Source organism: Chamaea fasciata, unplaced genomic scaffold, assembly GCF_029207755.1.
Source record: "Chamaea fasciata isolate MVZ Bird 193981 ecotype frontalis unplaced genomic scaffold, bChaFas1.0.hap1 SCAF_4, whole genome shotgun sequence".
Classification (NCBI taxonomy): Eukaryota; Metazoa; Chordata; class Aves; order Passeriformes; family Sylviidae; genus Chamaea; species Chamaea fasciata.
In genome coordinates this window covers 77,363,341-77,373,918 of record NW_027094089.1, presented here as the reverse complement: position 1 = coordinate 77,373,918, position 10,578 = coordinate 77,363,341, and the positions used below count along the sequence as shown (strand labels likewise).

Sequence of the window (10,578 nt, the reverse complement as noted above, 5' to 3'; positions counted from 1 at the left end):
GCAGAGCTATTAAACCTTCTAAAAGGGGCTGCTGAGAAAGGGCAAGCTGGGAAATACCCAGGTGGCCCCAGTGGACACAATTTCCATCTAGCTGAGTGTGATGTGGAAGAAGGGGGGTGCTCAATGCAGCCAGCCCAGAGCTTGGTTTCCTGTGCCAAGTGGTGGGAATGTGTGATGGCACCCCAAACTCCATGTTTAATTTCTGGCAGGGATCAGAAAGGACAGAGAAATGTCCCTTCTGGAGAAGGGGAGGCGGCTCAGAGCCCAGCACCCACCACGCTCCTGTCACTGGGTTCACAAATCACACAGGTACCAGTGAGACCGAAACCACAATAATATTATTAATATTAATATTAATATTATTAATAATAATTAGAGTTCTGACTGACGGCTGCAGGCCTGGGCTACACTTCGGTGATGCTGTCTGGTGGCCTCTCCTCGGCTGGCCCCTCTCCTTTGGGATGGGACTGGGAGACTCCCACCCTGTTGCTCCCGAGTCCTGCACAGCCCGGAGCCTTCCGCCGTTTCCTCAGGAGGCAGAAAGCCCAGGCACAGAGGAGGGAAAGGCCTATCAGGGCCACGAGCAGAGTCAGGGAGGCAGTGCCCTCAGGCTGGGGACAGATCCATTGGGGAGTGCCGGTGATCCTGGCTGAGATATTCCGGCCGTGCTCCTGGAAGACACAACGGGATTGGCGCAGATCCGGCACGGCCACGCCGGCCGCACGCAGCGTGTCCAGCCAGCCCAGCGAGCAGCAGCTCCAGGGGTTCCCAGCCACAGACACAGCCCTCAGGCTGTGGGACCAGCTCCTGACTGTTCCCAAGGTCTGCAGGCTGTTATTCCGAATGTCCAGGCTCTCCAGCGGGGAGCAGGAAAGCCCTGTGGGCAGCAGGCTCAGGCGGTTGCCCGACAGGTCCAGCACTCGGAGTGTGCCCAGGCAGGGCAGCACTGCCTGGCCCTCGTCCATCTGGTTGTCCCTCAGAGAGAGCTCCTGCAGGGACAGCTCCAACCCCCCCAGCGCTCCTGTGGGCATGGATAAGTCCCTGTTTCCTGATAGGTCCAGGGAGAGCAGTGGGGTCTGGTTGAAGGCATGGGGCTGCAGCCTGGAGATGTTGTTCTTGGACAGGCTCAGGTGCCTCAAGCGAGGCACGTTGTAGAAGGGAGTGCAGGTGTCTCTGGGGGCTGACGTGTGAGAATCCCCTCCCAAATCCTTTCCCTGGGCACTCCTCTGGCTCTCACAAGGCTGGAGGCTGTTGGAGCTCAGATCCATGGATTCCAGGTGAGGCAGGGAATCAAAGAACCAGCGTGGCAGCAGACGGAGGGCGTTGCTGTGGAGGTCCAGCGAGCGCATGGACAGCTCTGTGCCATTGGAGAGAGAGTCCCTGGCCACATCCTGGAGACAGTTCCTAGCCAGGCTGAGGCTGTGCAGGGAGCCCAGGCTGTGGAAGAAGGAAAACGGGAACAGCTCCAGGCGGTTATTGCTGAGATCCAGGTCGACCACGTGTGTCAGAACAGCCACAGGAAGCACAGTCCTGTTGAACCTCTGCATCTCCTTGTAGAGCAGGACAAACTCCCTGGGATGGGGTGAGCCCGGGAGCAGGGATGCAATGAGGTTGTTGGAGAGGTTTAAGTGTGTGAGATCATGGGCTCTGGGGAGCTCTGGAAAAGAGAGCAGTCTGTTATGGCTCAAGTCGAGCACTCGGAGCAGGTAGGGCTCCGCTCCCTCCTCCTCAGAGAACAGCTCCAGGGCGTTGTGGCTGAGGTTTAAAACTTGCAGCTGTGTGAGGCTGAAGCCAGAGACGCAGTGGAGGGAATTCAAAGCCAAGTTCAGCACCTCCAGCTCTTCCAGAGGCTCAAAAGCTCCCTCCTGGATCTCCATGATGTAGTTGCTGCTGAGGTCGAGCTGGCGAAGCCGCGGCGAGTTCCGGAAGGTCCCAGCCAGCAGCTTGGTCATCGTGTTCCCGGAGAGATCCAGCACCCTCAGGCTGGTGAGGTTGCTGATGTACCAGCTGGCCATGTGGCTCTCTAGGTTATTCACAGACAGGTCCAGGACCTCTATATTCCTGAGCAGATGGAAAGCTTCCCCGTTAGCCAAGTAATTCCGGTCTAGGTGGTTCGATCCCAGGAGGAGCGAGCGCAGCCGAGGCAGCTGAGCCAGGGCGGTGGCTGACACGGCTTCCAGCTGGTTGAAGCACACATCCAGGTACTCCAGCTGCCCAAATCCTGGCATGTTGCTGCCTGACAGGTTTTGGATGAAGTTGTTGGAGAGTTCAAGGTACTTAATTCCTTGGCCAAGCTCCTTGGGAAATTTCCGCAGGCCAACTCCTTTGCAAGACACCTTCGTGGGGCTCTGTGGAGAGACAGGAGAGGTGTGAATGAGGAGAGGGCTACAAACCACAGCTCCAGGCAAGGCAACTGCTGTCCAAGACGGGCATGAGAGGTGAGAACGAGCACTGCTCCCCGTTCCCAAGCCCAGCTGGTCCAGAGCATCCCTGTTCAGGCAGGGGGAAGGTGTCTGTGTAGGCTTCACCTTTTCTCTCGCTCCAGTTTCTTCTGGAGTTGGGAACCTGCATGGGGAGGAGCTGATTTCTTTCTGGAAAGAAAGAAATCAGTGACAGAAACCTGCCATTCCCCATTCAGGATACCAACTGCCCCACTGGAATCCCTGCACTCCATCCCCTGAGCACCTCAGGCAAGGCAGGAACATGGGAGCAGATGGATGCCAGGGACCACCTCACAGGAGACCAGCCCCAAGGCAGGAAAACAGAGGAAAAGCTGGGAAAGTTAAAGAGATGGAGGCTGGAGGGAGGTGAGAGCCACAGGGAGGAGATCCAGAGGGATGCTGGCAGCCCCAGCCACGCTGCTGGGAGCCATCCCAGCCCAGGTGCTCCTTGAAAACAGCCTTACCTGCTGGCACAGCGGGGAGCTGGGCCTTGTCTCCGGGCTAGCCCGGGCTCTGAGGATGGATGGGAGCAGCCAGAGCAGGAAACATCCCCGTGCAGCCCAGAGCATGTTGGGCTGCGGGCGCTGCCAGCCCCGTCCCGCTCCTGCGGCGTCGCTGGCAGGCTGGGCAGGAGCCAGGCTCTGTATAAATAGGCTTCAGGATGGGATGGGGGAAGGAGATAAGGCATGTGGGTGTTCGTAGCTACGGAAGTGGGAAAAGAAAGACATCAGCTCGCAGAGGGGGAAAAACGGCACAAAGCCACAGGGAAGGGAAACGGCAGGATGGGGAGGAGGGAGCTCAGGTGACCGGCTGGACCCGCTGTGACATCAAATGCCAGGAGGCAGAGGTGGCTCGTAGGAAAGCTGAGAGGGTTTGGGGGAGTTTCCCTGTGCCAGGGACAGGATGCGCCAGCCCCCGGGACACCAGGGAGGGCTCTGCAGCCATCCTGAGCCAGGGACAGCTCCTGGGTGTGGGATCACCCGACTGACACCCAGGCAGGGACATTCCCTCCCCATCCCAGCACAGCCCAGCCGAGGGGACTCTGCCCCTCTCGGGAAACAACAGCTTCCCAGGGCTCACCGCCTCTTCCCAGCGGGATGTGCAGGGCTGGAATTCCCCTCCTTCTCCTCCTCCTTCTCCTTCTCCTCCTCCTCCTCCTCCAGGGCTCTGCGGCGTGCAAGCTCTGGGCTCCTCGCTGTCACACCCCGTGTCCCCACCTGCGCTGCCGGGCCACCTCCTCGCCCAGGGCAGGAAACAGAAGGGAACTGTCCCTGCGGCAGCTCCAGGTGGGATCTGTGCACCCGGAGCTGTGCCCCACCCACGGGGACTCTCTTTTGTGGTGGCATCTCCGTGTCCTTGTGCCACCTAGTGCTGACACACTCCTTGGGGTCACGCCCCTCATGCTTCACGGGGCACTCTCCATAATTCACAATTTGGGGTTTTTTTGGCTCAGTGTGGCCAGTTCCATGTGAAGGAGTGACTCAGGCTGCTGAGGGGTTGTCCAAGGATGTGAAGTTTCAGCCACGGAGCCCATGCTCTAATCCTGGAGGTGTCTGCTAGGAAAAAAAATAATACATAGACATAAAATATGTAAATAAATACAGATTATTTATATATCTGTGTACACACAGTTACACATCTGAGTTATCCCTCACCCTCTGATAGATGGCATGGTGGGGGACACTTTGTCACCTCTGGGTGTGACTCAGCCTTGAGCTGGCCCGGTGTCCCCAGCATCTAGGGCAGGAGGGACAGCGGCGACAGGCCAGGGACAACATTCTGGGCTGTTGCCCCGCGGTGCTGGGGCTGGGCGGGGCTGGAGGCAGCTGTGAGCACACAGCACATCTGTGCAGATGTGAGCAGGGAAACACCGACCTCTGGATGACCCCCCTGGCCCTCCCAAAAGCGGAACCAGCCCTGGGCGTGCTCCAGCCTGGGCACGTCTGGCCCTGCCATGCCCGGGGAAGCCCGGCCTGTCCCCCTGCACCCCAACTGCTGGGCATGGGTCTGCACGGTGACACAGCCCCTGTCACAAGCTGAAAAGTCCCTGATCTGGATCAGGGACTTCCGCAGAGAATCCCTGGGCATTTGCATCCCAAAGCTGTGAATTCCCTTCGCGGGAGCACCGGGCGTGGATCAGACCCGGCAAACACCATGATAAAGGCAGAATGAACCACATGGCCTGAGCAGGGAGAGATCTGCTCTGAAACCAGCTATCCTGTGCTTCTTGGCCTTCGTGCCCTCCATGCTGGCTCCAGGGCTCCAGCAGGATGTCAGAGAGATTCCCTGTTCCTCCCGAGGCTTTTGTGGGAGAGGTTTCCAAAGGATGTGAGGAACGAGCAGCAGGACTGAGGTGTGGAGGAAGCAGGGACAGAAGCACCTGCCCAGGTCACATCCGTTCTGTGGGTGATGGGCTCCAGCCTGGGTGTTTGGGAGCAGACAGATACCTGGTTATCCATTGGATCTGCCCTTCCTTCTGTGCATTCCCAGGGCATTGGGAAGGTGACTCCTGAGGAGCTCCAATCCCAGGGATGGGATGGTGCCTCTCCCATCCCTGAAGGATGGAGCTGTCCCCTTGCAAAGCCCAGACAACACTCTGCTTTGGCCATACAGACCTTCCATGGGAGGTGTGGTGAGGAGGGACATCCCACCGGGAACACTGAGAGCAGGAAAAAGCTGTATTTGCCAAAGCCACTTGCAGCCAGCTCCAATTCCATGTCTCCAACTCACACTTTGGTTAGTGTGAGCATCAGAAAAAGTCTGTGAATACATTCCATGCAGGAATCCTCCTCCAACATCCTGAGCACACACCAGAGGGGACAGCAACACTCTGGCCGTTTACAGAGCAAAGGGATTCTCCCTCTGCCTCCCCCTGCCCGCAGCCATGGAGCACATCCCAGATCCTGCCAGCGGGGGACAAGGAATGGAAACTCCATCCCCGGCTCTCCCAACCCCCTGTTATTTACGGCTGCCCCCAGCCTTGCTGCTCAGGCCTCTTCTAAAGCAATCCTATTAACGATTTGCTTCATGTTCTCACTGTACACAGTTGTCCCGCTCCATTCTTGTCACAGGAACATGTCCCTCCTAATCCATTTGAAAGGAAAGAAAACCACAAAGCCCAGTGAAGAGCCCCCAAGGCTCCCGCCCGTCCCACATGTCGAGGCTGAAGGGAGGAGAAGCCACTAAAAAGCCAGAGCAGCCCATTTGTCACGCAGTTGTCTCCCCAAGTGCACGGCTCCTGTGAATAGCGAGGCTGCGGCCAATGCCGCTGCCCCGAGGAATTTTTGTCTCCCAATAACTGCAACACTTGGCAAGGGACATCACTCACTAGGGATGGAGCCAGGAATGCTCCAGGCAGGGCGGGGCCTCCGTGGCCATGGCACAACGCTGGGACATGTCCCTCCCACACGCTGCAGGTGACCACGAGCCACCTCCACGTGGAGCCGGCAGCAAGACCATGGAATTGCAGAATTGGGCTGGGAAGGATCTTATGGATCAAACAGTTCCATCCCCTGCCATGGGCAGGATTGCCTTCCGCTAGTCCAGGTTGCTCCAAGCCCTGTCCCAGCTGGCCTTGGACACTTCCAGGGATCCAGGGGCAGCCACAGCTTCTCTGGGCACCCTGTGCCAGGGCCTCCCCACCTTCACAGGGAAGGATTCCTTCCCAATATCCCATCTAACCCTGCCCCCTGGCAGTGGGGAGCCATTTCCCCTTGTGTTGTCACTCCAGTCCATTGACCAAAGTCCCTCTCCAGCTCTCCTGGAGTCCCTTTAGGCACTGAGGTCCCCAAACCTTCCCTGCTCCAGGCTGAAGATTTCACTTTGGGATTTGTCCCGTTTCTACACAGGCTGCAACTTCACTCCCCTCTTGAAAGCACAAACAGGCTCTGGAAGGAAACACAGGGAAACAAAACCCCAACCAAGCCGAGCAAGTGTGAGCCAAGGGCTGAGACAACAGAGCAATTTGTGCCTGTGCCTCAGCTCCAGAGCATCTTATGGCTTTAGGTCTCCCCAGCTGAGGGGAGGTAACAGGACAGAGTTGCTCAAGAAGCCAAAAGAAACAATAGTGTCCCAGCTCCTCCATTAGTCACCAGAAATCGAGTTATGACTAGACTCAGCAGGGCTCAGAGAAAAGAAAAAGTGGTGACTTCATGCTGGACTGGATTTTAAGATCCTGTTTTTTTCCCTTTGCTGAAGTCTCCATCACCACTTATTTTAGGTAGGAGGGTGCCAAAAGGAAAGGGGTGGGGGGAGGAAAGCTAAAAACCACATCTAAAAACAGGACAGTTGCTATTAAAACAGAAAAATAAAAAATCCTGTTTGAATATTTTATTCTTAAACATAACAAAACTTCCTTTGAGTGTTGTCACATGTACTTGTGGCTGCTCTACGTGGCTCGGTGAAGCCTGTAGAAATGTGTTCTGGTTTGCAAAATATTAATTAAAAAGAACAAAACAAACACCCCCCCCCCCCACCAAAAAAAACCCAAAAACAAAACCAAAACAAAACTGAAATACCCCCAACCCAACTCAACTTGCTGTAACAGCAGCAGTACTTGAAGGCAGCCCCCACTGGGGCAAGGTTACCTCTGGGGTAAGGGCAGGAGCTGAAAGGAGCAGAGGTCTGGACCCGGGAATCGGCGTTTTCTTTGGGATTTGGTGGTTTCTGGAATGTGGAGGCAGTTTCCTATCTGCTAAGCCTGCTCTAGTTATTCCTCTTCCTCTCGCACTTCCTGCTTTTAGCTTCCAAGCTCTAGGTCGAGGCACTTTTCCTCCTCCTCCTGAGGATGAATGTAAACACCACTGACCTTGTCTCACCCACCTCCCCTTGCCCCCCCTGGCCCTTCCAGCCCCCCCTGGCCCTTCCAGCTCCCCCTGGGAAGGCAGGAAGCCAGAATCCCCTTTCTGACTGTCGTTAGCGTGCACAAGCAGGAGCCTGGCTGGGATTTTGGGACAGGAGTCTGTGTCCTCCTGCTCCCGCCTGGGATGCTCTTGCCAGTGCAGCATCCGAGCAGAGCCCCCAGCCCTCCCACCAAGCCTCGTGTGAAGGTCACAGAGCAGAGTATCAGTGCAGTAATACTTGAAATACTGAGACAAGGCACACCCAACAGTCGTTCCTCCTCGCAACTCTCTCCCCCACCAGCTTTTTGGTTTGATCCGAGTCTCCCCGCGAGTCACAGAGGACAGTTGTGCTTCCTGCATATTCACATATAGGAATAAATAGCTCTGGATCAGTTTTCCTTTATGGCCGGATTACAGAACCCCTGAAATACTGATAGGCTTTTATGAACAGCAGCACTGTGCAGTTCCGCGGGTGTCCTTGGCCGCGCCAAGTTCCTCTCTAGGACGCGGGTGCATCTCCCAGGCGGATGGCCCCAAAGAAAGTCGTGTGCTTGCTCATGTTGATGGAGATGTCAGCGTGGACCATCTTGACAGCAATCTTCTGCCTGGCCTTGAGCAGGCACACCCCGGCCGTGTAGCAGGTGTTGAAGTTGGTCTTGCCGGTCTCGATGCTCCGAGTGCATTGCAGAAAGGGCTTCTCGTCCACCACCACCTCGTAGCTGGCGAAATCGGTGAAGTTGATGTAGTAGACCTGATGGTGAAGCGGGGAGAAGAAAAGTGTCAGGGAAAGGGGTCGGGGTGTGGGGAGCAAGTGCAGAGTCCTGGGGGTGTGTGCAACCCCTCCTGGCCCCAACACCTGCACTCACAGGTGACTTGTGCCAGGCAGGGAGAGCCCCAAACCAACCAGGAACCTCTTTTATTCTGCTTCAGGTTGACTCAAGCATGCAAAACCCCCTGAATTCCATGTGCCTAAGGCTGAGCTACCATCCTGCTTATTCCAGGGAAAGTGACACACCTGCACAGAGCCATGCAGGACCCCCTGTGTGCTACAACAGCTTCTTGTCCCACACACAGACACACACGTTCGACTGACGGCCTCTTGCACTTACCTGGCCAGTCCTGCTTCCTGCTGCCAGGAGCCTCCTTTAGTGGTGACATCAGAACTGCCCTAAGGTGGACTGGGAGCTGCCTCCTGGGTAACTGGACTCGGTGCTTGCACAAGCTATTACAGTGAAAAGGCTCTCCCAACCTCCACAGCTTGGAAGGAAATCACCTCACAGCGTTTCTGCTGATTGAACTCCCTGATTCCCAAGGCCCTGTGACTCTACTCATCCTCACTTAACCCTCTCCCAACACTCTGATTCTAAAGAACTGCAGGAGGAAGACCTGTCCAAGGAGCTGTCATTCTTAGGGAGCTGCTTCTTCCTGAGAAAGGAAATCCAGCCCTTTTGGAGCCAGGAGCTGCCTGAACACTGAATCCATTATTTTTTTCCTTGATGGATCACAAATCATGAGGCTTCAGTGGCCTAACACTGTGGCCAGCAATCAGCATCAAGCACTTGGTAAACAACTACACTTTGGCCAATGTGAAGTGATATCTTCTGTCCCCATCCAAACTGGACACATGTCACCAATTCCATGGAAGGGCACCTGACATCCGTGGGCCGGTGCTGGGGTGGAGCTGCACGGAGCAGGGGGAGGCAAAAGGAGTCACCCGGGCTGGAATCTGGCCAAACCACCTGGGCTGGGAGTCCTACGCTTCCAGAATGACACAGCTCCGAAATAACCAGAAACGACCAGTGTCGGTGTCTTTTAAAGCGCTGAGCTCAGCGTCCTGCCTGCCTCCAGGTTTAGAAAGGCTCGGGGAACGACCGCACGGATAACTGGAGGGATAACCCCGCGATTGGTGGGCGTGGGGTGTGCTTTCAGTGACTAATCCCCGGCGGGCGGTGTCCTGGCGGTGACAGGGGTGTGACACTCCTCCCCGCACCCATCCTAAGCGGTTACAGCTCCACACGAGCCGCCGGCATTTCGGTTGTTGTCTGGAGCCCTCTCGTGGTTCATGCAAGGCTTCCACCGGAACACAAGAATAGGAGGAGTTAGCCTAGGACCGTACTCACTTCTACCTGACTATAGATGAAGTATGTGCCGTCCACCAGTACCTCCAGCTCCCCACTGCGGGCATGCAGCTTAAACACCTTGGGGTTCAGAGTGATGCGAGACCAGTCATTGAGGACTCCACCTGAAAGATCTCAGTATGAGAAAACGGCGGTCACTCAGTACCCGTCAGGAGGAAAAGCGCAGGAGCAACACAAACACAGTCACAGCATGACAGGGAGCAGGGAATTCTGAGGGGGAACCCCAGGATTATACGCTAGGGAGTGGGAGCAGGGACTCCTCTCTAGCTCTGAGCACACCATGGTTTGTGAGGTCGCCTGTCCCTCCAACCCTCTGTGCTCCCAACCTCAAAACCCAGCGCAGGGCCTGTTGTGCTCTGCTCATCCCAGGGCTGGACATGGACCTGCCTCCTCCTGAGCCTGCAGCTGAGCTTGTTTGATCCCTATTCCCCATTGGGTCCATGGGAAAGGTCATCACGGAACCACGATGGAATGGTTTGGGTGGGAAGGGACCTTAAAACTCATCCCATTCCACCCCCTGCCATGGGCACAGACACCTTCCCCTATTCCAGGTTGCTCCAAGCCCTGTCCAAACTGGCCTTGGACACTTCCAAGGATGGGGCAGCCACAGGTTCTCTGGGCAGCCTGTGCCAGGGCCCCTCCACCCTCACAGGGAAGAATTTCTTCCCAATCTCCCATCCAAATCTACCCTCTTTCAGCCTAAAGCCATATCTTCTTGTCCAGTCACTCCAGCCCCTTGTCCAAAATCTCTCTCCAGCTCTCTTGGAGTCCCTTTAGGCACTGGAAGGGGCTCCCTGGAGCTTTCTCCAGGCAAATGGAGGCCAGCTTTGGGTCACACGATTGATTTTGACTCTGGTGTTCCTTGACTTCACCATTCCTGACTTTGTAATTGGGGTAATTTTAACAAAACCTTTTCCTTTACAACTCCTAAAGTTTTTAAAAGCCAGAGTAACAACAAAGTAGGAAATTGCATCATATTACAACACAGTAACCCCTAACTGGGGTCCCTCAACACAGTCAGGGATTTATGCATCCACCACCCAGTCCTCTGGCACTGGGATTACTGGGATAACCTAGGGACAGACTTTGCTGTAAGCCCCAAACTGAGCCAATCTCTGTAGGTGCCTCAGTTTGTCAAATCCCACTCTTTTCCTCTCA

General features: G+C 55.9%; 2 protein-coding genes across 3 annotated transcripts in view; both read right to left on the bottom strand.

The window, feature by feature from the left end:
- Positions 1 to 321: 321 nt before the first annotated feature.
- LOC136289063 (transforming growth factor beta activator LRRC32-like) lies at positions 322 to 3,010 on the bottom strand. The gene is made up of 2 exons (XM_066182528.1): positions 2,906 to 3,010; positions 322 to 2,348 (listed from the first exon to the last, which is right to left on the bottom strand). The coding sequence occupies exons 1-2, from the start codon at positions 3,008 to 3,010 to the stop codon at positions 405 to 407; spliced, it is 2,049 nt and encodes a 682-aa protein (XP_066038625.1). The 3' UTR covers positions 322 to 404.
- Positions 3,011 to 6,762: 3,752 nt separating this feature from the next.
- EDA (ectodysplasin A) overlaps positions 6,763 to 10,578 on the bottom strand; it is a 61,157-nt gene continuing 57,341 nt past the window's right edge. Inside the window, exons 7-8 of one of the 2 annotated variants that reach the window (XM_066182140.1) lie at positions 9,403 to 9,533; positions 6,763 to 8,033 (exon numbers count right to left, since the gene is read on the bottom strand). In XM_066182140.1, coding sequence (XP_066038237.1) covers positions 7,782 to 8,033; positions 9,403 to 9,533 — 383 coding nt within the window. In that variant the 3' untranslated portion in view covers positions 6,763 to 7,781. The remainder of the gene's footprint in view (positions 8,034 to 9,402; positions 9,534 to 10,578) is intronic. The other variant, XM_066182141.1, reaches the window with a different exon arrangement.